The sequence below is a fragment of the Pelobates fuscus genome, chromosome 2 (assembly GCF_036172605.1).
Source record: "Pelobates fuscus isolate aPelFus1 chromosome 2, aPelFus1.pri, whole genome shotgun sequence".
Lineage (NCBI taxonomy): Eukaryota > Metazoa > Chordata > Amphibia > Anura > Pelobatidae > Pelobates > Pelobates fuscus.
The window spans coordinates 50,826,339-50,852,963 of NC_086318.1; the positions used below are offsets into that span (position 1 = coordinate 50,826,339).

The following is a 26,625-nucleotide window of genomic DNA, read 5'->3' on the forward strand; positions in this document are numbered from 1 at the left end:
TTAAAAGCAAAACAACAGGGATCTCCACTCCCTTTGTATCAGTATGTCTAATTGCGTATCTCTCTTCCTGTCATTGCTATATTTTCTAATGCTCTCTGGAAAAGAAAGCTGTATAAGAACAGTTAGATAAATACATCATAAAGATAACCGTTTTATACAGATTGCTTTCTAGCACATATTTCCTTAAAGGAACACTATAGACACAAACATGTGTTCCTGACACTATAGCTATGTAGTGGCTGTTTAGGGTACTGACCCCTGACCAATCTCTGTAAAAAGGTAATTTTACGCACCTTTTCTCCCACACTGTGCAGGTCTGGCAGCAGCTGGCTCCACCTCCAAAGATTAGATCATCAATGTTGATGATCTCAGCCAATCCAATGCTTTCCCATAGGAAAGTTTTGGGAGGCTATTGCGCAAACTCCATAGAGATGCATTGAATCGATATATATCCATGTTATTTAGAGCATACTACAAACTATAAAGCAAATTGCAGGCATCCTCAAGAAGAAGGTAGTATATAAAAAAAATAAACAGTTGGTGAGGTGAGGTACATTTAGTAATGCTGCATTAGTATAATCATGTATATTTCTAATTCTCAAAATAATTTATCAAATCTGCAATGCATTGCTTTTCAGCTAAGTTAACTCTTAGCATCCTCTATATTTCAGAGATTGTAATACAGAGCAGAAAATATATTTTAACCTAACTTTAACTCTGAAAGAAACAATAAGTTCTTGTCTAAAAAAATGCTGGAGGTCGGTCCGTAAAAAGTCTGGCTATTGCTAATATAACAAGAATGTTTTTTGCGACATCCATGTAGCCTGGCAGCCAAGGAGAGTGGACTGGAATGCGCATGCGTGAACGACTACAACTTCAATGTACTGGTTAGTGGAGGTTCAAGACACCATTGAGCAAACATGTTTACGGTGTGGACATTGCATTTAAAATGACCGAGTAGAGAAATGAATCTGCATTAAATTATGAGTTCAGCTTGAACATTCATCCATTATTTGGATGATTCAGAAGGTTTTCCGGGGCGATGCAATAAGTGTAGCGCAAATATAAATTTGGCACAAACACTTCAAAGATGGTCGAGAATTTGTTGAAAGATTTGGTGCCCTGTGATTTCTGGCTTTTCCCAAAACAAAAATCACCTTTAAAAGGGATGTGATTTCCCGATTTAAAAAAAAATAAATTAAATTTTTTTTTTTATTAATGAGATTCAGGTAAATACGATGAGGCAGCTGACGGCAGCTGAGAATGTGGGAGGTTTCCAGATGCCTACTTTGAAGGGGGCTGAGACATCATTGTTCTATGTACAATGGTTCTTGTATCTTGTTCAATAAATGTCTCCATTTTTCATATTTAATGGCTGGATACTTTCCGGACAGACCTCAGGTTATGTGATTATATATGCATGCAAAACATGCAAATGATTTTGCTTACTGTCGTTATTTAAATCTATAGAAATTATTTTAAGGCCCAAATACGAGGATGTTAAAGTAATTTGTGTAAAAAGGGTTATACAGTTGCAAGAAAAAGTATGTGAACCCTTTGGAATGATATGGATTTCTGCACAAATTGGTCATAAAATGTGATCTGATCATCATCTAAGTCACAACAATAGACAATCACAGTCTGCTTAAACTAATAACACACAAAGAATGAAATGTTGCCATGTTTTTATTGAACACACCATGTAAACATTCACAGTGCAGGTGGAAAAAGTATGTGAACCCCTAGACTAATGACATCTCCAAGAGCTAATTGGAGTGAGATGTCAGCCAACTGGAGTCCAATCAATGAGATGAGATTGGAGGTGTTGGTTACAGCTGCCCTGCCCTATAAAAACACACACCACTTCTGGGTTTGCTTTTCACAAGAAGCATTGCCTGATGTGAATGATGCCTCACACAAAAGAGCTCTCAGAAGACCTACGATTAAGAATTGTTGACTTGCATAAAGCTGGAAAGGGTTATAAAAGTATCTCCAAAAGCCTTGCTGTTCATCAGTCCACGGTAAGACAAATTGTCTATAAATGGAGAAAGTTCAGCACTGCTGCTACTCTCCCTAGGAGTGGCCGTCCTGTAAAGATGACTGCAAGAGCACAGCGCAGACTGCTCAATGAGGTGAAGAAGAATCCTAGAGTGTCAGCTAAAGACTTACAAAAGTCACTGGCAAATGCTAACATCCCTGTTAGCGAATCTACAATACGTAAAACACTAAACAAGAATGGATTTCATGGGAGGATACCACAGAGGAAGCCACTGCTGTCCAAACAAAACATTGCTGCATGTTTACAGTTTGAACAAGAGCACCTGGATGTTCCACAGCAGTACTGGCAAAATATTCCGTGGACAGATGAAACCAAAGTTGAGTTGTTTGGAAGAAACACACAACACTATGTGTGGCGAAAAAGTGGCACTGCACACCAACATCTAAACCTCATCCCAACTGTGAAGTATGGTGGTGGGGGCATCATGGTTTGGGGCTGCTTTGCAGCGTCAGGGCCTGGACGGATTGCTATCATCGAAGGAAAAATGAATTCCCAAGTTTATCAAGACATTTTGCAGGAGAACTTAAGGCCATCTGTCTACCAGCTGAAGCTCAACAGAAGATGGGTGTTGCAACAGGACAATGACCCAAAGCATAGAAGTAAATCAACAACAGAATGGCTTAAACAGAAGAAAATACGCCTTCTGAAGTGGCCCAGTCAGAGTCCTGACCTCAGCCCGATTGAGATGCTGTGGCATGACCTCAAGAAAGCGATTCACACCAGACATCCCAAGAATATTGCTGAACTGAAACAGTTCTGTAAAGAGGAATGGTTAAGAATTACTCCTGACCGTTGTGCACGTCTGATCTGCAACTACAGGAAACGTTTGTTTGAAGTTATTGCTGCCAAAGGAGGTTCAACCAGTTATTAAATCCAAGGGTTCACATACTTTTTCCACCTGCACTGTGAATGTTTACATGGTGTGTTCAATAAAAACATGGCAACATTTCATTCTTTGTGTGTTATTAGTTTAAGCAGGCTGTGATTGTCTATTGTTGTGACTTAGATGATGATCAGATCACATTTTATGACCAATTTGTGCAGAAATCCATATCATTCCAAAGGGTTCACATACTTTTTCTTGCAACTGTATGTGGGAATCAACATACAGGAACTAAGATCAGATTCGTTTGAGATATTCTGTTCTCTGTTTCCTCCATTTTCATTTTTGCCTTCAGAGAATTAATAAAAAAATAAAATAAAATCATATAATTGACAAAATAAAGTAATACTCCTGGGGGTATTTTGTTAGACTTGAATTCTAATGTACTTTATAAATATCCCTCTTTCAGTGCAGGTAGTTTCAGAGTGGGATGTGATCGATGTGGTAGACAGAGACACGTTATTGTATCCCTTATCTCATTGTATGTATAGAGAGCACGTATGACCGCAGCTAGGATTAAGCATACTTTATTATTATATGCGTGGTGTACAAATCTTCCAAGATCACCACCTGGTCTCCGGTGTCCATCATTAGCGGTGTTTTTTACACACAGTTACTCTGCAGAGATCGAGAGTAACTTGCACACCCGTTGCAGCCTCTCCCTCACGCCTGACTTCTCCCACAAGCAATACGGCGTGATGTCTCACTCACAGGCAGCCAATTAACGTCCGTTACTTTCACGCCTGTGAGGTGATGCTCTGCTCAGGTGGATGCAAGGCCCTCGTGACTAAAGAACCAGCTGCAATTTACCAGCATCACATTTGCAATCGACTGGTAGATTGCGATCAACCTATAGGGCACCTCTCGACTAGAGTACTTTTTTTTACTTCCAGATATTTTATCTGCAAATTATGGGCTTTTGGACCACTTCACTGGTGATGCCCATAGATGGGGGTGGGGTGGGGGGTTGTAGCTGCCCAAAGAAAGGAGTTAAAAAATAGCGTGCACTTCTTTTGATCTTGTTTGGCAGCAGGGAACTAATTCAGAACATTTGGGATAGTGCCATTTGTTTGACCCATATTCTTTTTTTTTTACTAGTATTGTAGTAGTGTATTAACTACACCTTGCTATATCCTATATGCACAATGAACTTGATGCCATTTTAGTACAGGACTGAAAATGAGTGGGTTGATGTGTGCAGTGGAAGTTAAATATACACTATGGGGTTAGGAACACACACAAAAAAAATCACCATCTAGGGCTCCCCCCCTCCCCCTCCTTGTCTCCCTAAATAAAGTAAAATCTGCAGCTGCTGCCTCTGCCACTGATCTGTCTGCTTGGCTGACATCATCAGAAGTTATTCAGTGAGCCAATCATAATGCTTTCCCATAGGATTTGCCTAGACTGTCAAGGATTAAGATCAGGGGAAGAACCAGCACAAGTCAAACACAGCCCTGGCCAATCTGTATATTCTCATAGAGATGCATTAAATCAATGCATCTCTATGAGGAATGTTCTGTGTTTCCATACAGAGGCTGGAGACACTGAATGGCAGTACTGCATACAATTTGCTTGTACATGGAAGAGACTGCAATAGGTTTAGAGGTAACCAAAGAATGTAGTTTGTGGACTAAGACCCAGAGATATTTTTTTTCTAAAAATATTATGCAATATTATTCAAACTTAAAAATACTTTCAGGGTTATTCACTAAAGTGCGGAATAGGACAAACCCATTCTGTGCAGTGCTGGGCCATTCAGACTGCAAATTGTGGACATTGTTCACTGTATGAAACAAAGTCAGGATTTTTTGGTGCAGCCTTCAAATCAGTGTGTATTTGGTTCAGATTTCAACAATTAACAGCCAGCGGGCAGCTGTCCATCCTTTGCCAGTGGAAGGGTGCACTGTAAAAACAAATAAACGAGCAACAAATAAACATGGGGAGGAGGGGAGGCATGCTAAAATTCCCCCTAGACCTCACCCATGAACAGCAGATGGCCGCTCTAAAATTCTACCCAGGGGAAACTAAACTGTAGACTTGTGCAGAAAAAGTTAGGGCCACTTAAGACTTTTCCTGCAGATGAGAAGTGTTTTAAAGCCCCTACCTATCTCCTCATCATGATAATAGTAATGTGGGGCCATTAATCTGGTACCTGTAAAATAAAACGTCATACTTCGCTTGAGACGTTTTTTTTTTATCTTTTGTAATTCTGCCACACAGCAGGTTTAATAAAAATCCATTATATCCCATGGGAATAATCTGATAGGTTTATAGAAGAAAATAACGAATGAGCAGCTTTGCCAAGAACTCAAATGTCTCTAGATATTTTAGGGTCTTGATGTAGCTGTCTTTATTTTCCTTCTTGTATTTTGGTTATCCAAAGGTGAAAAATTCTTAGTTCCGTGTGTATTTATCCATCTATCCACGTGGTTATACGTTCTAGCTATTGACCTATTTGGTATTTGTTTGAAGAATGCCTCATTTTCTTTATAACCACCATTTGTTTTTTTTCTTTCTTTTCAAGGTTAGATCTTGTTTATTATCCTGCAATGAAGATTTGCTGTAAATGTCATCATGTGTATCTATGTATTTTCTGTGTCTTCACTGCTGGCTTTACGTGACCTACTCTATATCCTAAGCAACAGATCAATTCTTACCCATCCAAGCAGTGCACATTCCATCCCTAGTGACTTGTGTACTAGTGTATCAGAGAAATGTTTTTGTTCATACAGAAGTAATAAGGTTAACGTTCATCACTTCTACCCAGTGAAATGCCCATGAATCCATTAGTTCAAAAAGTTAAATATCTAGTATTTGTGGTTGATAATTCTTACAGATTCAACTGTATTTATGTGCGTGTGTGTGTGTACTATATATAATTGGTTGTGTTCATGCATGTTCAATAGTTAGATATTTTTCATACATATAAAGGTATTTATTTTGCAAAGGCAAGTGCGTGATGGACACTGCCAGGTAAAAGCCTGGCAGGTCCAATTTATTAAAATATCCTGCTTTTGTCTCTTTCCACAGCCTAACATGGCATGTCATTTTTGAAGAGAGGGTTTGATAAATAGCAGCACTTTCTTGGACGTTTGACTCCCATCAGTCTTGGAAAGGCTGGGACCAGCCATGTCCTGGGGCTGCTACTTTATTTGTGTTTACGTGTGTGTGTGTGTGTGTGTGTGTGTGTGTCTGTGTCTGTGTGTTGCATTTCACAGCAGCTGGAGAGGGAGTAAACAATTGCTGAAGGAACAAAAAATAAATAAAAAAAATCAGTATTTTGTCTGTATTATGCACGACTCAGCCATAGGTCTCTTAGATTATATTTCCCATCCTCTTGATTGCACTCTTTACCAAATACACACTTGACTGTTATGTATCACTTATTTGAACAACAATTGTTCCATCTTAATATTTCATGGGACTAAAGCAGGTTCCTGTCCTACTACTCCTGAGAACATCTTTATCAAATATGTTCTGCTTCTCTGTACAGTCAAAAATAATATAACAAACTTATTTTATATATTTTTTTTATATGTTTGTGTGTGTGTCTTAAATGTCTCACGCATCCCATACTGTTTTTTTGGGGGGTTTGTTTTATTCTGTCCACGTAATCTATCAATGTATGAAGATCTTACAGAGGTTTTTATATATTGCCTCTTCAATGAAAGCAATTTATAAATACACAACAAGCGGAGCCATGTGTAAAAGAGGAGATCTCAATCTCAAGACATTTAGGGCACAAAACATTATTTGGGGAATTCTTTTCCCATGTGGATGCCTGGAAATGGGTTTTAAATCCTTTCCTTGGTATATATCAACAATGGCTTTCCTGGGACAGTTGTCTTATTACCTGCCAGAATTTATATAAACTGTTTGTACGTTTCCATCAACGAAATGGCAAAGATGCCTTGTTTAATAGAAAATCCCAATGAATAGTATCTGCCCATTAAGCCATTTACAGCTCATTTGGGTTGTCTGGAAGATTGATGTTCTATAGAATTTGTTTGTAAATAAGTGGGGGATATTAAAATGCATTAATGTCCCGAAATGATCTGATAAGTGTGAATTGCTGGAAAAACACTAATTCTTCCATTACCCATAATTACTTACCTGTCTTTTTGCCTTGCAAACTTTTTGTCGGAGGATGATAACGCCTCGGCACAGAGTAATATTTAAAATTGAGATAAATTAATGTGGTTCTTTTCTTTTTCATTAGGATTAAATCAACCGTAACGCCACGCACCGTGGAATGCAATTTTAACAAAAGATCTTCTGATAAAACTCGACTCAGTCTGATATTTTATTTTCCGTCGAGTTAGTAATAAAACTGTCTGTTTTTCATGTTGTTTACTTCTTCTAGAATACAGAAGCTTAGATTAGTTTTTTTTTTTTTCCTTTCAGTTATGGTTTTTCATGTTGTTTTCAGATTTTGGAAAACATTTTACATTATTTTCAGCATTCTTAAAGCTATCTGAATATAAATGTCCGTTACAAACCAGGCAAGTTACCTGCAGACCAGTAAATATACATGTGTACAATTATATGTACCGGTATATGTGTGTATGTTTGTGTGCGTATGTAGTATGTATAATGTCAATGTTTGAGGTCACTCATACTAATGAAACTAGCTAGCAAGCTGAATTGCCTATCCATGTGCATGATGGCATATGTTATCAATGCAAACCTGTCATGACACATGTAGGTTTGCAGTTTTCTTACCACCTGACTTGACTCGTTATGCAATAGAGGGCCTCTTCCCTTAAGAATGTACTTTAATATTTAAAGTTCATATTTTAATTTATGTCCATTACCCCTATCTCCTGCTGATTACATCAATCATGTGTTCAGTAGGTGTTAAACTTGCTATAAGACAGGCTCTTTTTTTTTTTTTTTAAACCTCTACATGTTCGAGAAATCTAGGTATTTGCTATCAAATCAGCTAGTACAGTATATAGATTACATTTATTTCTCTGCCATTTAAGTTTGTTGTATTTGTCGTAACAGTCATTTTTAAGGATCCATGAGCTATTCATTTTTTTTTTCTCTTTCCAAACGAGAATGTTTGGTGGGTGAGGTGGGTTATCTCGGCATCTGAATTGTAAGTACTTAAAATAAAGAATCTTTAAAAATGCTATTTTCACATCTTTAGGGACCTAGAAATAGGTACATTAATGATATAAAAAATGGATTTTGGACCTAACACAGAAGTCGTTCTTTCCCCTTGGAAAATATGAACTGTACACTTATGTATTTAATCTCTACTACTTTTTATTTGGTGTGGTTTTATCCCCCACTAATACAAGTATGTCTTATTTTATTTCTGAGAATTGTAGGACAGTCCCTTAAATTGTTGTTTTTCTAGAAAACAAACAAAAAAAAATATTATAATTTTTTTTTTAATCCCAATAATTTATTTTAAAATAATCAATGGCACAGCTCTAAACTTGCTAATAGTGATGAAAGTTGTAGTGTTTCCCACGGAGGGCGTACCAAAGGCTGCGTGTGCGGCGTGTAATGAGTTTAAATAGCTGCACACAGTGCGGCTGTGCGTTCTCTTCAGTGGCCGCATCACACAAAGATTGGAGTCTTGAATGAACACCACATAAAATGCGTCACAGCAGGACCCTCAATCTGTGAATTAGTTTTTCATATGATAGTGTAGCTGTGATATTACAGATACTATTCTTTCTAGACTTGTCTTTGTCAAAAATCCTTGTTTGACAGCATAGCTATCTTTTATCTCACGAAACAACTCCTCGAGTTCAAGCCACTTTTATTTCTTTTGTTGTTATGTTTTTTTTTTTATTTCACATTTCTCGACACACAATTTCAGGGGGGAAAAAAACCATGTAGTGTAAATCTATGAAACTCACATTTGCACGTGTATAAATGGCATTTGGATGCAGATTAGAAGTAGATGCAGATTACTCTTGGCTGCAAGCCCTTCCTAGTGTCCCTCTTTGGAACCCAAAGTACTTCTGTCTCACTATTCTGATGTGTTTTCTCACCTAAAATAAGATTAAGGTACCTTACCTCAGGGCTTGACAAATCCTAGGTGCCTGGTGCAAGCTAGCGTTTCATGAAGGGCATAGTCGGGCGGGCGACTAGGAAACTGTAATCTCCTTGCTCTGCTCCCTCCCGTGCACTCTAGTGATGCCGGGAACCAGAATATGAAGTCACTTCGGCCCCAGCATCACTTAACAGAGCTCTAGGGAGCAGAGCAGGGATCCCCAGGAAAGCTGATCCACTCCAGCTCTTAAAATAACCTTGTTACACCGCCACCCCCAGCTGTCAGTCAGACAGTTTGTCCTGTTACTTCCTGGTTTGTTTAGCTCAGTTTAGCTAAACTCAAGTCAATCAACTGCCCTGAGCAGCTTCCTTGCAAAGACTTCTCACTGAGCTACATTGGGAATATGTGATTGGACAGCCACATAAAGTCTGAGCTGGAAAAGGAGACGGCTTGCAAAGGAAGCAGACACGAGAATAATTATTAAAAAAATACATTTTTTTATTGTTATTTATTTTTATATTTGGGCAGTGGAGTATCCATTTAAACTTTAAAAATTGTTGAATGATGAATGAAAGGATAGCACCAGGGGACTCCAGACACTATAACCACTTCAGTGAGATGAAGCAATCACATTACCTACCAATCCTATAACTGTAAATATTATTGCGTTGGGGCTCTGTGATACACTCATATTCTTGTGGATCTTTGTGTTCTTAAACTGCTAGAAAAATAGAAGAACTTTGAGAGTGCCTCTTGAATGGTATGAATGCCTGAATTGGGGAACCTGAATATAAATCATATGGAATTGCACTTTAAACTTTAAAGAAAAACACAGATATCATTGGATCAAACGCAGTAACATTCAAAGCCGGGCCAGTCAGATACATTATTATTATTATTATTAGCTTATTCTGCTGTGCTTTACCACTATAGAAAGGAGATATTTATGGGTGATGTCTTGCTCAAACAGTCTGTAAGGATTTAAGTAAGGCGGATATATCATTATATTTGACATAAGCGAATATATATGCAGATATCATTAAGTGCCTTTCCCTACTGGTGAGGTGGTCCTAGCGGGATCCAAACCCAGGTTTTGCAGCAATACTGTTACAAATATTTTACATAGTAAATACATTGCGTAAATTCTTAGCATGCTTTTCTAAAAAATCAAGCTTGTATTCCACAGCAAGGAATTATTCACTAAACAATTAAAATGTATGTCAAAATTGCCAAATCAAAAAAGAAAACATTTGGTGCAGCGTCCAAAAAGTCTGATTTTCAAATCCTTGCACTCTTTCTTCAAAGCAAATAAACGTAATGTTTCCAAACCATTAATATTCCTCCCCCCCACACCCCCCAATTAAACATAGATCCAAACGCACCCAACATCTACATAGCCTGTTATTGCATGCAAAGCTTACTGAAAGGGTTAACATTCTATAACTCATTAGCCCTAGTGCTTGGGGAGCTACAATCCATCAGTACAGATCACATCCATTACTGACAGTCTGCCTTCTTTAAAGTAAAATGTTCACCAATATTATAGTAGTCATTTTCTCTTTCCTTGTTTGACTTGTATGTATATCTAATGTTTTTGTTTTTTTTGTTTTTTTTTTATATATAAAGCCTGGGTTTGATGAGATCAACCCTGATTGGAGTAACTCCGTGGAAAAAAGAAAAAAGATGAAAGGTAAATTAGAATTGAAGTACTTTTCCGTTCTCTAGAATAGAGTTCTTGAATCTGTATTGACCCAAGAGAAAATTGGATTCTTTGAAGGATGCGATCATTTTTTATCTATTCAGTGTCAAAATAGAGACATAGCTCCACATGGTTTTTCCGTAACAGGCAGCAGTTGCCTCGCACATTCATTGTCTGCAAAAGGATTGTCCTCAATAAATATAAAGACGGGATTCGCAATTTAGCAAAGTGCATATTTTTTTAACGCCTCCTGAGTTTTCAAGTAAATACATTTCAACTATTCTCCCCCCCTCAGCACTGAAATTAGCTATAAACACGTATTGTACCGTGCAGAATGTTTTATTACGGAGAGTATAATGTAAGATGTCGTAAGGTTCCGTGCCTGAATATCTGTTAGTTAAATTGACTACTGTGAATTTGTACTTCTCAACAGAATTTGCAAACATCAGGTTAAAATGGCTAAATTGGTAACATCGTCCCGCTCTTTTCTTCCTCAGATGGGCAGGGAAATTGCAAATCCATTCCCTACCATTCTACAATTTGCGTTGGTTTCTTTTAAGTTTAAACTTTTTAAACACAAGAAAATATCTGGAGAGCACATTGTTTTTACAACTGTGCCAGCTCATTTCACACCCAAATATGCACGTAGCTACTCATTAAAGGCACAGTATCTTTTAAATTGTTGATTTTTTAATTTCATTTTATAATATAACCAGATAGGTGCAAATGTATCTACTCATACTGTACTGACTCGTTCCTTATGTTGTGTGTTTAGGGATTCATGTATAGGAAGTTACATGATCGGTATGTGACTGTGTGTGTGGGTATTAATATATAGGAGGTTAGATTGTAGGTATGTGATAGTGTGTGGGTATTAATATATAGGAGGTTAGATGGTAGGTATGTGATAGTGTGTGGGTATTAATATATAGGAGGTTAGATGGTAGGTATGTGATAGTGTGTGGGGTTTAATGTATTGGAGGTTAGATGGTAGGTATGTGATAGTGTGTGGGTATTAATATATAGGAGGTTAGATGGTAGGTATGTGATAGTGTGTGGGTATTAATATATAGGAGGTTAGATGGTAGGTATGTGATAGTGTGTGGGTATTAATATATAGGAGGTTAGATGGTAGGTATGTGATAGTGTGTGGGTATTAATATATAGGAGGTTAGATGGTAGGTATGTGATAGTGTGTGGGGTTTAATGTATAGGAGGTTAGATGGTAGGTATGTGATAGTGTGTGGGGTTTAATGTATAGGAGGTTAGATGGTGGGTATGTGACCGTGTATGTGGGGATTCATGTATTAGGAGGTTAAATGGTAGGTATGGGGCAGTGTATGTGGGGATTAAGGTATACGAGGCTAAATGGTGGATATGTGACATTTTGTGGGTATTAATGTATAGGAGGTTAGATTGTGGGTATGTGACTGTGTGTGTGGGGATTAATGTATAGGAGGTTAAGATGGTGGGTTTGTGACAGTGTGTGGGGATTAATGTATAGGAGGTTCAATTGTGGGTATGTGACAGTGTATGTGGGTATTAATATATAGGAGGTTAGATGGTGGGTATGTGACTATGTGTGTGGGTATTAATATATAGGAGGTTAGATGGTAGGTATGTGATAGTGTATGTGGGTATTAATATATAGGAGGTTAGATGGTAGGTATGTGACAGTGTATGTGGGTATTAATATATAGGAGGTTAGATGGTAGGTATGTGACAGTGTATGTGGGTATTAATATATAGGAGGTTAGATGGTAGGTATGTGACAGTGTATGTGGGTATTAATATATAGGAGGTTAGATGGTAGGTATGTGACAGTGTATGTGGGTATTAATGTATAGGAGGTTAGATGGTGGGTATGTGACTGTGTGTGTGGGTATTAATATATAGGAGGTTAGATGGTAGGTATGTGACAGTGTATGTGGGTATTAATATATAGGAGGTTAGATGGTAGGTATGTGACTGTGTGTGGGTATTAATATATAGGAGGTTAGATGGTAGGTATGTGACTGTGTGTGTGGGTATTAATATATAGGAGGTTAGATGGTGGGTATGTGACTGTGTGTGTGGGTATTAATGTGTAGGAGCTTAGATTGTAGGTATGTGACTGTGTTGAGAATTAATGGCTAGGTAAGTATGTGCACAGTTTAATATCCTTCTTGTCAAGTTGGATCTGCTGGGCTATATCAGAGTTGGACAGTGTGGTTGGTTGGGGGAAAGGTGGCTAAAAGGGTTAATAACAGTGTGTTCTGAAGCAGCTGAGTGTTCCCCTGCCTGTTCAGAGTAACAATTCTTTGTCCTGCCTATGAGCAGCTGCAATATAAAGTGGCTAAGCCTTTAAAAAAAAAAACAACAAAAAAAACATTACATCTTGTGGGAGAATCTCGTAAGCTAAGGCGCCAGGTGCACCCAATACACCCACTGTGGCTTGTTTCCTAGACCCTTGATTGAGGTAAAATTTTGTATCCTATGTTGTAAGGATATATTTAATTTCGAAGCCCATTTAAGAGTATATAAATATTTACCCCCCTAGATTTAAAAATACTATGAAGATAGTCACTGGAGGTGTGTTTAGGGTTGCGATGAAAACATTGCTGTTTCTATAGTATTGCAATATTTTTAATTGCAGGACTAAAAGGACAAGGCCACTGCATGCAGACCACTTCATTGATATAAAATGGTCTGGGTGTCTTTAACTTGAGACACATTAAGCAATGAAGCTTTAAACAGCTGTTTAGTCTTGTTCTGTGGGCCATTCTTCACTGAAAGAATTGAAGGGACTCTTTAGTCATCAAGACAACTTTAGCTTAATGAAGCAGTTTTGGTGTATATATCATGCCCCATGCAATCTCACTGCTCAATTCTCTGCCATTTAGAAGTTAGATAACTTTGTTTATACAGTCCTAGTTAACCCTCCCTGCACGTTACTTACATAGCCTTCCTAAACACTTCCTGTGAAGTGGGATCTAATGTTTAAACTTCCTTTATTGTATAGTCTGCTTAATTTAGAATGTCTTATCTTCTTATCTCTGTTAATAGCCCTAGACCTTGCAGGAGCCTCTTTTGTGTGAATAAAGTTCAATGTACAGAGAAGGAGGTCAAAAATGTTTAGCCCCTTAAAGACACATGACATGTGTGACATGTCATGATTCCCTTTTATTCCAGAAGTTTGGTCCTTAAGGGGTTAAAGTCCGATCACATCTGATTGAATCTTTTTTTTTTTTCTCGCAGTCTGTGTAAGTTGCTAGGGCTGCATAAACATAATCTAAAGTGATTTAACTTGTAAGTGGCAGAGAATTGAGCAATGAGACTGCAGTGCCGTGATCTATACACCAAAATTGCTTTATTAAGCTAAAGAACAAAAATTTGTTTTGGTGACTATAGTGTCCCTTTAACGTATTCAGATGTGGCCACTGCTTCCTATTACATAAATTTTCCAGTTTTTAAATTGGAGATTTACAGGTTATTTGCTAAATATCTGATCATTAAAAACCCCTCAAAGTCCATTGTGTTTTTGGTTCTGGTTTGATGGCTTACAATTTTAAATTCAATTTGAATTTGCAACATTTAACACTTTAACGAATAACCCAGATAGCTACATGTCTCCATTCAGAGTGAGTCTCAACGGGAAAATCACTATGGCACCTCTTAGTGACTTAGAATTGGTTTATTTCAAAGGCACAAGTAACTATTGAAACAAAAAGTGGTAGATGCTGTATTAAATATACCTCCTGGCACAGAACTAACATTTAGAATCATGCTCTCACTTTATAAAATAATCTAACATTTCCAACGTATAATATACAAATGGCAGAAATATATATATATTTTTTTAAACCTGCCAAAGTTGTTTTGATTCGCAATTGCTTTTCTTATCTTTGTGTTCGTTTTAAATTGTCTTTCATCTCGGATCAATTTGGAAAGAAGAAACGCTAATAATAGGTGTTTGCGATGATGAATTATAGGCCGCAGTGTAATGTTTTAACATCTAATCTGCATTCTTTACTTATCTTGTGTTCTTTTGTGCCAATTTAAAACCGCAAACGTCTTTTAGAAGTAGGAGCCGCGCGTAACCTGTACTGATTTGGTGTTAATTAGCTGTACAAAGAACCCTCTCCAGTTGGCCTACAGATAACAGCTTGTTTGTGATCTTCCTTTGTTTCAGTTGGATTTAACATACATTTGTCATCCCTTTACATAGGTGTTTTTTTTTTTTTTTTAATGCTTTATCTTCTTACCAACACTTTGATTTGTCATGTCTTTTTGCAGATAAGGAATCCTTTTATCCTCTGATGGATATAAATTGGTGGGCGGATAATGCTGTGATTTTGGCTCGTTGTTCGGGCTCTTTGACGGTATCCTCTGTGAGAACATTAAAGAACTTGCTGGGGAAATCCTGTGAATGGTTTGAACCCTCTCTGCAGGTTACTGCAGCTCATGACGGAGGATTCCTCAGCTTGGAGGTAATTCAAGACTACGCAAAAATGGCATAGTATTTTTTTTAATTTTTTTATTATCTTTTAATGCCACCTGCCCAGACAGTAAGGTTTTCAATGTTTTTTTGCTTCCCTCCTGTGATAAAGGTGTTTTGGTGACTTGCCACTCAACAGATGTAGACAGAAGAACACCATAATTTAATGTTTGATTTTATTTAAATAGAAAAAAGAATAAAAGAAAAGAAAAAAAAAACACGGGAATGTCCATGCTTTATTGTTATTCTTGCAGGCTCCCCTGTTTATTGGCAACATTTTACAGTTTTTCCAATTTGTGCACATCATCTAGTCAATGGACATTGATCCGATTCCTTGTATTAAATGAATGTAGAAAGTAAGGTTCCTCTCTGCTCTTGTAGGACAGGATTACCATCTATCCATATTTTACACCATTCACAAGCAATCTATGTTTTAACAAGCAATAGATAAATAGAAGATTTATGTCAATTTAAAAAAAATATATAAATACACAAAAATAAGTCCTGCGCTTAAACTCCCCTACCCCTGGGCATCAGCAATGACCACCAGCCCCAATACATAAAATAACAAACAGAAACGAGTTTCCTGCGTACTAGCCCAAACCCCTGTGCATGTTTAAACAAATGGAGGTTATTTAGTTACTCCAATGGCCATTAGATGGAAGCCCACCTTTGCCACGTTAAGGCAAACCTCTTAGGTGGGTCCTATACTAACAATTCACCTGGTTTTCCGCAGCTTCGGGCAAAAAAAATAATCTCTAATGGGACAGATATGGGTATTTTTCTAAACCCCTAAATACTTATTAACCCATAATAGGTGTGACTAAGTGCCCTTCGCCACTTGGTCCTGGAGAGGCCTGCTTGCCAGCCTCCTGCCCTGTGACTATGGCCCAGGGGGTGTAAGGCCCTTTAAAAACATTATTGGGGCTTATGGACTTTTATTGGACTTTGTATGACCCTTTAAGAACTATATTTGGGCTTATGAGACTTATTGGAACAATACCCCTTTAAGACGGTGCCCCCAGACCTTCAAAATAACTTTTGGGCTTTCCGAACCATTTATTACACAGGCGGACCACACAGAAGTGTAAGCGTGCGGCTAATTTACCTCCCAGGCTGGGAGGCTGCTGTAGGTAAATTGCCGACCGCTGGGTGGCCGCCGTTCGTACAAACGAACACGTGGCCGCGGCCATCTTTGTTAGTCGAACGGGGTCAGCGGTGTGTGCAGCCAAATCCATGGAACTGAAATCGGCTACACATTTGCACGAACACCGCTGACCCTTACCTTCTCCTCCATTCAGTTTTCAGCCGCAGCGTCTAAGTCCCGTTTGGCGACTTAAACACACAGTGAGATTAAGCTATTTGCATGAACTTTCCCCCCATTCATGCATGCGAATAGGACTTTTTCCTGACCGACCGCACAGCCCAAATCTATGGAACTGTTTTGGGCAGGAAAATGTGCTTGCGGTCGGTCACAAAGGACTACAGGCTAAATTTTTAACCCCTGGAGGGAATTGCCTGAATTTTGGATATGTTTATATTTAAAGTATGTTGAGTAAGAATATGCGATTTATGTAGATTGGATGTATAGTTTTAAAGTTATAGTAAATGTGTAAAAAGTATATTTTTCCTGCCTGTGATAATTACATTAACCCGTTGTGTACAGTAATTATATCACAGGCAGAGTGGAGGATTTTGTGGGAATGAAAGGGAGTGTTTTACTGTATATTACGTGTTTTATTGGTTGTTTTACAAAACCCTGTGGGTGGGACTATGTGTGAAAAACCTGCATAAAAGAAAGCCCTTTGGTGCTGATTAAAAGAGATCTTCTTGACCATCAATACGTAGCCTTGTCTCGTTATCGGAGGGAACTGCTATATTCACACTGGGGATTGCTATACTTTGTATACTCCCCTCAGCTTTAATCACTTAGCTCTTCTAAGAGCTGTTCCTGATACGCTCTCCGTGAGTAGAGGTCTTTCCCACACGATCCTGGAAGACAGAAGCTGATCCAGGGTGGAAGGAAGACGGCGAGACAGTTAAGCTACGGCGGTTGTGGTGTCCGGTGTGATGCTTGTGGTCCTCGGCGCAAGCTAGGAAGCGTCCATCAACGGAAGGTACTCGGTCGGAGTACGGGTCTGTTACAATAAGGAACACGTGAGCTGGGTGGCAGCATTGTAACATAGCTGTGTGATAGAAAAGTGAATACAAATACACAAAACTAGGTCCTGCGCTCAAACTCGCACTACTCCTGGGCGGCAGCAATGACCATAGTACACATCAACCACAGAACACATTAATCGGAAGACTGCAAGGATAATTCAGCAAATGTTGTACTGACCTCAGAACTGTAAGAATAGCCAACTAGAAAAAAAGTATCCTTTGTTGTCTATTAAACTGTGGCAAACAAAATGACTGGCAAATCCTTCTTCTCCATGAGACCTAAACCCATGGGCTAAGTACAAAGCAACTATTGTACTGTAGCTACTATGGGGAGCTTCTAGTGGGTAGGCATCAGTGCTTTGGTGGCACAAAATCCAAATTTTGCATTTCAACACTGCTGTTAGGGTATAGTGGAGTAGGTCTTTCTTCATCCCAAAGGGGGGGCTAACACCCAAAGACCTCAGTGTGAATCGCCTTGTTTTGTTGCGAGTAGAGCACACCCACCATAAATAGTTAAATGAGTCCACAGCAACTCCACGTCTCCCAACGGGTAGAGGGATGAGCATGGAATATTATGTGTAAAATCTCTGGTGTGGAGACTAACTTAGAGTTGGTGTCTCGGTATTGTAAGACAATGGAGTGCTGGTGATTTTGAAAAATGATATCTTGAAGAGAATAGCCTTGCAAGACTCTCATCGTTTATGTACAGATTCTCAGATGTGCTAATCTATGTATGCCTGTGTAAGGATTTATATGAGTATGGCTAACATTCCACCACTGAAAGGGCTAATCAACAACTCTGCTATATTGTGCTTTCCCAAGCATCTGTTGCTTAGAATGTTTAAACTTTTCATAAATGACGCATACTGTCATGTCATACTGACTTCTACATCACGTATTCACTTTCTATTGGTTCATGCACCAAGACAGCTCTCTTGCATGAGGCATAACTAATGTATTAATTTATTGATAAGTATTATTGTTTTTATTGGTCCACTTTCTCTGTATAAAACCTTAGTTCCACCATTAATGGGCGTAGTAAGCTCTGAACGACGTGTTCTCTCAGTAATTTGTTCCCATGCTTGAGAAGGTGGATTTTCTATAGGGGCAGAAAGAATAAGTCAATAGCAAGTCATTGGATGGATTTGATTTCTCACCAATTACCACCAGTTATCCATTTTGTCTTAATTATTTTCCATTTCATGAAGTTGTTTATTTGCCATTTTACAAGGATGCTTATGCTACAGAAAAGGCTCGTTTCCCAAGATGCCCAAAGAAGTTGTTTTATCAGATGTTTAAACAGCAATTAGATGCATCCTTGCAAAAATATAATATTCAAAGGTATACATTTTACATTGTGAGGTAACCACTTCTTGATGCAAGGGTAAATCTAACTGCTATTCTGGGGTCAAGAAGGAATTTCTTCCAAGTTTGTTGCAAAATTGAAAGTGCTTCAAACTGTTTTTTTTTGCCTTCTTTTGGATCAACCGCTAAAAACATGTGAAAAGGCTGAACTTGATGGACACGTCTATTTAACTAACTATGTAAGTATTTGTACTGGACTTTCTAACAGAACTGTGTTCACAGTGCGAGAAGATGTCGGGAGAAGATTTCTTATGATTACAAAGAAGACACTTAGTGGATGGAGAGAGAAGGGGGCTGTGACATAGAGAGAAAGACAGTGTGTTTGTAAGGGTTTGAATAATAATACATGTTTGAATGTAATCTTGTGAATTGAATGTACGAGGACCTAAAAGGAGAGTATTTGCTAAGAAGTGACCTCAAGGGATGCCCAGCTGGGGGCACAATTTAGAAGACCTGCATTATACGTACATATATAAAAGTATGGTAAAGTTCATCAAGTACCATATATATATATATATATATATATATATATATATATATATATATATATATATATGAAGTTCATACTTTCATCAGTTCTGCTTGCGGAGAGTGTGAGGAATTGTTTGTCTAGGAATAACTGGGGTAGGAGGTTTTGTGGTTAAATTGATTCGATTTTCTTTAACGGTTATGATGTCAAGTAATAATTGCTTATATTTATAAATTTAGCTTAAAGGACCACTCTAGTGCCAGGAAAGCATACTCGTTTTCCTGGCACTAGAGTGCCCCCACCCTCTAGAGTGCCCCCACCCTCAGGGTCCCCCTCCCGCCCGGCTCTGGAAAGGGGAAAAGGGGTAAAACTTACCTTTTTCCAGCGCTGGGCGGGGAGATCTCTGCCTCCGATCCTCCTCCGTTCCGCCCCGTCGGCTGAATGCGCACGCACGGCAAGAGCTGTGCGCGCATTCAGCCGGTCGCATAGGAAAGCATTTACAATGCTTTCCTATGGACGCTTGTGTGCTCTCAATGAGACAGCCACTAGAGGATTTGGGGGAAGGCTTAACCCATTAATAAACATAGCAGTTTCTCTGAAACTGCTATGTTTATAAAAAAAAATGGGTTAACCCTAACTGGACCTGGCACCCAGACCACTAGAGTGGTCCTTTAATATTCCAAAACTGTATAGCCAAATGAAATGCATCAATTTTGTTATCTATGTTATCATGTATCCATAGCTACTGGCACGAGGACCACCTTCTGTTAAGACATAATGTGGTTGAAATGTCCCTGTTGATCACAGTTTAATTTAAGATCAATAAACAATTTCTTGAAACTGTGGGCCTGATCTGACGTCATGTTTTACCAAACGTGGAGGAATGGAATGATCATAGTGGCCAATTTGGGAATAGCTAAATAGTCTGTTGCTTTTTTGTATCCACTTGATCACTTAAACCTCTAAGTCTCCCTCTTATCAGCGCCTGTAGAAATTGTATAGCATTTTCCCTCCCGAGGCTGGAAGGGCTCTAAGGGTGAAAACAACTCCCTCTAGCTCTTCGTTATGAGTATGGGTCAGCAGGGGGTTTGGGGAGAAAGATATACCTGTGCACTTATTCACGCAATTTCAAATTCCAAGGGTTGCCTTGACATCATCTCTGAAAAATCATGTTAGTGATTGTTCCTTTCAAGACGGTCATTTTGCCTTTTCCAGTCCTATTTACCTTTTACTTGGTGGCTTGTTTTGTCTCTTGTCTGTCTATGACCTCTTTACTACACATCCGTTATCATCTGTTCATTTAACAGAATACACCTGTCATGGCTGTCAGTCTCTCTTTAAGAGAGGTCAATTGAAATCTTTAGTAGAATGCAGAAAGATACTGATTTTAGATTGAGTGACGTACTAGAAAAAAGCATTCATTCCCTGAAAATTGAGAGTAAAACACTCCAGGACTGCAGTAGAGTAATTCTAGGTATACTTTGGTTTTGATCTAAACTTGTATGATATTAGACAAAGCAATGAGGATCTGGGCTTTTAGATCTGGATAAATGAGCAGACCACTCAGCTGTCAAAATAGAAGCACCAGGAGACATTTTAAAGCTCATCTGATCACACTACTGTTGCAATAAAAATGCCTGTAGCCTGCTATAGCTGCAGAAGATGTAACAACACCATCAAAGTTCGAGATCGGCTGTAATAAATGTAGTACTTAGTTGGACTCTAACTAATTGTGTCTGGAGGAAATAGAGTTTAGAAGTGGGTTTTTCTTCCATAATATTTTTGACAGGTTAGATTGAATACCATGCACGTTTTGTTACCATTGTCATGGATCAGGGACGGATAGCATTTCACAAGTAATTGTGCCTTACATAGAATCCTTTCTTCCAGATCTTTAATGTTGGATTAGACACATGATTTTATTTTGTGTGTGTGTATGTAACAGTAGGAGAGCTGTCACTTGCTCAGTGAGCGATGTATTTACTCGGCTGTGTGAAATATAGTCTCTCTGCCTAGAAAGAAAGAAAGAAAAAAAAAATGAATCATATCACGTCAAGAAAAAAATAGTCAAGCGTTGGGGGAAAAATACTGTTTAGTGCGGTATTTGGTTCCCAGAAAAATGAAGTGAAAAAAAGTAAATCAAAATGTTATAATGCTGGATTTTTCTTCCTGCTTGCACTGTGAAAGGAATGCATTTACACTTCGTTCGTCATTGATTTAATCTTATTACTTCCAAGTCAGTGTACTCAATCTGTGACTCAAATATATCTTTGCTTTCTCTTCATTGCTCTCATTTAGTATCTCAAACTTAATTTTCCTCTAGTTATTTGTATTGTATTCCCCCTATCCCACGTCTTTCAGATTGTTTTGCGTGCTTATTTCGGCTTTTCAGGTTTTTTTTTTTCTTCAATATTTTGTTTTTATCGCAAGGTGCACAATTAATAAGAGTACATAGATAAACATCATGTTGCCGTACAAATAATATGCAGTATTGATAGTAACATGGTATATATTGGTACATAGCATATATCTGTAACAGAGGAATATTGTTAGGTCTGCTAAAAGATTAATCAGAACCTTGATGGATGCAGTTTGCTGACGTAAGTAGTCAGCCATTGGCAGCAGGTATGTACTCACAAAGCTAGGGTTCACCTTTTTGATAACTAGTGCTACCTCGGGCCTTGTGGTTGATTCCCACGGGGTGGCTATACAGTTTTTTTGCTGCTCGTGTGTTGTGGATGGTCAGTGCCGCTTCATATTTTGAGAGTGTTTTGGGTAGGATATGGAGTAGGTAGCTCTCCAGTTTCGATTTTGCAGTCCGGTTTCCCTATGCTCTTTTCTCCGAGTAGTTGAATCTGTTGCCAGAAGGCAGTTAGTTCCAGGCATTGCCAGAAAATATGGCTCAGGGAACCTATGTGTTGGCAGCATCGCCAGCAAGTTTGCTGAGTGCCTGGGTGCATATGGGCTAATCTCTGGGGGGGGTGAGGTACCATCTCATCCACAATTTATTAGCTGCCTCTATGTGATCTAAACAGTGTGTAGCTTTTTTCACCTGCTGCATTGCTGCAAGCCATCTGTCCGGTTCAATGCTATAACCAAGCTCCCCCTCCCATTGAACCATGTAGCCCAGTTTGTCGGGCCTGTCCATCTCTAATAATCGTCAGTTGCATAGTGGCTTAGTAAGAGTCCGGGCGACCCAGACACAGTGTATCAAATACCATATTGTTTGAGTGTCCCTTGTTCTCAATGCAGTGCTCCCCAGGATATGTTTTATGCGTAGGTATGTAAATAGCTCCCTGTTAGGCAGCAGATAGGTTTGTTGGAGATCGGAAAATTGTCGTAACTCACCATCATCTATCAGGTGCATCACTTTGGTAACCAGTTTTTGTCTTCCTTTTCCATTGAAATGCAGCCATTTTTACATTGAGATCCACCTATGTATCCTTCCTAATACACAAGTATGTCCCATCTAGGCCCTTACGCGCTGCTAAAGACTTACATATATCTTCTGTCCGTACTCCCACCTCTGATGCTCGCCTTCAAGACTTCTCGAGGGCTGCACCATTCCTGTGGAACTCACTTAACTCCTCCGTTAGATTCTCACCCTGTCTCCACTTCTTCAAAAAAATCATTAAAAACCCACTTCTTCATAAAAGTGTATCAATTAAACTGCTAAAAGCTCCTGACTGATTTCTCTCTTGCAACTGTCATTAGTCTAATACTATCCTTATTTTATTTATTTATTTATTTATTATTGCTATTTATAAAGCGCACACAGATTCCGCAGCGCTGTACAATTAGTTGAGAAACGTACAATATACACATACAAATACAAGAGGTAAGAGAGCCCTGCCCGTAAGCTGATATCTAGCCATTGGAGCTCTTTTATACAAAGTGCTTGGCTAGATGGCCCGTGAGCTTACAATCTAAAGGAAACCATGGGGATTTGAGACAAGAGGTAGCAGGGGAAGTTTGGAGGTGATGGCTGAAAGAGTTAACAGAGAGAAGCTATTGGTAAGATGTTAGGGGAATGAAGAGGTAATTGGGTGAGAATCTCAAACAGCTGGAGGAGCATGCTATATCTTTAAGGGGAGCCTGGGTGGGCGGGAGGAGAGGAGGGTGGGTGGGAAGTGGGGAGAAAAAAATGCAGTCTTCACTGAGCTGATTGTGAAGTGAGGCCTGAGGAATAGGGATGGAACAGTCATATGAAGGTATTTACGACTGGGGAGGGGAAAAGGAGAGTGTGGGGGGGGTGTGGGGTGTGGGGTGTGGGGTGTGGGGAGGGGTGTGGAGGGGTGCAGAGTAGGCATGTGTTATAAACTATTGAAAAGTTTAGCAACCAAATTCTATCACCCAAAATATTAATAACTGTCTACATGAAATATTGGTCAGAATCATTAAATGACAGTGGTACACCAGGGGCGTATTAGCCGCGAGGCAAACAAGGCATTTGCCTTGGGCGGCATTTTCCAGGGGGCGGCAAAAAACGCCGCCCCCAAATGCCCAAGGCAAATGTCTTGTTAGCCTTGCGGCTAACAGACATGCTGGGCTGGTTGCTGGGCGGGCGGGCGGGCGGCCGGCGAGGGAGCTCTTCCCCTGAGCTCTCTGCTCAGCTCCCTCGCGCGCCGCCCGCAGAGTGAGACTGGGAGCCGGAATATGACGTCATATTCCGGCTCCGCCTCCCAGCCTCACTCTGCGGGCGGCGCGCGAGGGAGCTGAGCAGAGAGCTCAGGGGAAGAGCTCCCTCGCCGGCCGCCCAGCCTGCCCGCCAGTGCCGCCCTGCAGCCACTGGACCACCAGGGAATGGGAGACCCCCCCCACCCCCAGCATTCCCAAAGGTAAGGAGGCTGGGGGGGGGGGGAGTAAATAAAAAAAAAAGTGTTAATGTGAGTGTGTGTGTGTGTTTCTGACTGTGTGTGTCTGTTAGTGTGTGTCTGTTAGTGTGTGTGTGTGTGTGTCAGTGTGTGTCTGTGACTGTGTGTGTTAGTGTGTGTGTGTGTGTCTATTAGTGTGTGTGTCTGACTGTGTGTCCGACAGTGTGTGTCTGTTAGTGTGTGTGTCTGTTAGTGTGTGTGTGTCCGACAGTGTGTGTCTGTTAGTGTGTGTGTGTCCGACTGTGTGTGTTTGTTAGTGTGTGTCCGACTGTGTGTGTTTGTTAGTGTGTGTCCGACTGTGTGTGTTTGTTAGTGTGTGTCCGACTGTGTGTGTCTGTTAGTGTGTGTGTGTCTCACTGTGTGTGTCTGTTAGTGTGTGTGTCTCACTGTGTGTGTCTGTTAGTGTGTGTGTCCGACTGTGTGTGTTTGTTAGTGTGTGTGTCCGACTGTGTGTGTTTGTTAGTGTGTGTGTGTCCGACTGTGTGTGTTTGTTAGTGTGTGTGTCTCACTGTGTGTGTGTCTGTTAGTGTGTGTGTCCGACTGTGTGTGTTTGTTAGTGTGTGTGTCCGACTGTGTGTGTTTGTTAGTGTGTGTGTCTCACTGTGTGTGTCTGTTAGTGTGTGTGTCTGTTAGTGTGTGTCCCCGACTGTGTGTGTTTGTTAGTGTGTGTGTCCGACTGTGTGTGTCTGACTGTGTTTGTCTGTTAGCTAGTGTATGCGTATCTGTCAGTGAATATGTGTGTATTTAGAAGGCGGGGCAGGGGGGAAGGGTTGGGTGGGGGTGGCGCGCGGGGGGGGGGGGTGTCTGAGTTTTGTCCTGCCTAGGGCAGCACAAAACCAAGATACACCACTGTGGTACACACTGCATGCACATAACATTACAGTGGCAAACTACAGGTATAAATTGTAACAACTCTATAGTAACACATGATAATATTGTAGCAATCCAGTAATACGGGGGTGGGGTATCTTCCAAGCTTCAGTCAGTACCTGAGAGTGATGGGTGTTTCTGCAGGATGGTAAATGCAGTCTTCACTGAGCTGATTGTGAAGTGAGGCCTGAGGAATAGGGATGGAACAGTCATATATCCTTACCTTTTGTGTCAATTTACTCCACTCCCTCTAGCATGTAAGCTCATCGAGCACGGCCCTCAACTCCTCTGCTCCTGTGCGTCCAACTTATCTGGTTACAAATACATGTTTGTTCGTCCACCCACTGTAAAGCACTGAGGAATTTGTTGGCACTATGTAAATAATAACATAATAATAATGTAGTCTTGAGTTATTGAGACCAATCTTGGTCTTGTTATTTATGTCAAATATATATATTCTTTAGATTCCTTGTTCAAACTTTTCTTGTTTACATTTAAAACCTTGGGTCTAATAGCACACCTGGTCTAAACCACTCTTGTTCTGTTCAAATGAGGGGAGTGATGTTTTGGCTGTGCCTTGCTGGCTCTACGTATATCATAAAACGACCCATTACATTTCTATTTACCATTTGCTGCTTCTTTCTACTGCTGTACAACTCTAAATGTAGCTCCTCCGCCACCCCGACAAACACACACACTCACAAACGTTATCTGTTGAACAAAAAAAAATAAAGAAAAATAAGGCAGAGCGCAAACAATGATCATCAAAATGCAGACTTTTGATTGGACAATGTATTTGGTAACAATTTGATTCTAAGTTAAAGCCTTTCTCAAGTTTGAGAAATTTGCGGCAAAACATTGCTTACTCCATTGTCCAATTAAAGTCTGAATTTGGATGGTCTCTGTGTGCCTTAGCAATAGCTTTTGAAAGGGATATATTGCCACCCTGGTGTGTGAGATACCACGTATCAACATCCATCTATTTAAGTGTGTGTAGACCCTATACCAGCTTTACCTATGATGTCAGTGTTCGTTTTCCCAGCTTTCAAATATACAGGACCATTTTTTCAGTATTTTCTTATATCGAGCTTGTGAAGAATTGGAAGGAGGGGAAAATTTCAATAATCAGCACATGAAAATTCCATAATTATTATGTTGATTGATTGGAGTGAATACAGTTAGCACATAAATAACACAGCAGAACAAACTGTTGTACACACTTGGGTAAATCCTCAATTTTCACAATAAACTTACAGAATGACTTTCTCAGAAACCTATAAAGAGGGGCGGGGCCGGGCGGCCATGCTAGCAGGCTGCAACTCACCACGGCTCCTGGGGAATTCAGCTATTATAGGGCAAAAACCCACTAAAATCAGCCTGAAACACCCTGAAAACCAAGGCACAAGTTCCTGGAGTGTCCCGGTGCAGCTAGAGCACCTGAAAACGGGTGGATCTGGGTCCTGGTGAGATGCTCTGGGGCTTGGGGACTGAGGCCTACCCGGGAGGGGAGAGGAGCAGACGGCCGCTGCCTCGCTCTCCATCCTGCCTAAGGTGAACAAAACACAACTGGAGTCCTCCCGGCCCCGTTACACCCCCCCCCCCCTTTGGACCGGTGGGGGTTATCCCGGTCCCCACTGGGCAGACAAAGATCCTTAAGGCAATCCTGGGCGACTTGGCGCCAACAGTCTCTAACTGCCACGCGGCCTCCACAAAATGGCCGAACGTGATGCAAACACCCCACAGGTCGCACGGA

General features: G+C 40.0%; 1 protein-coding gene across 1 annotated transcript in view; it reads left to right on the forward strand.

Annotated features, from left to right (window-relative positions):
* Positions 1-26,625, forward strand: part of NBAS (NBAS subunit of NRZ tethering complex) — a 676,063-nt gene that overhangs the window by 85,478 nt on the left and 563,960 nt on the right. Inside the window, exons 13-14 of the mRNA XM_063442147.1 lie at positions 10,582-10,645; positions 14,930-15,123. Of these exons, the coding sequence (XP_063298217.1) occupies positions 10,582-10,645; positions 14,930-15,123 (258 nt within the window). The remainder of the gene's footprint in view (positions 1-10,581; positions 10,646-14,929; positions 15,124-26,625) is intronic.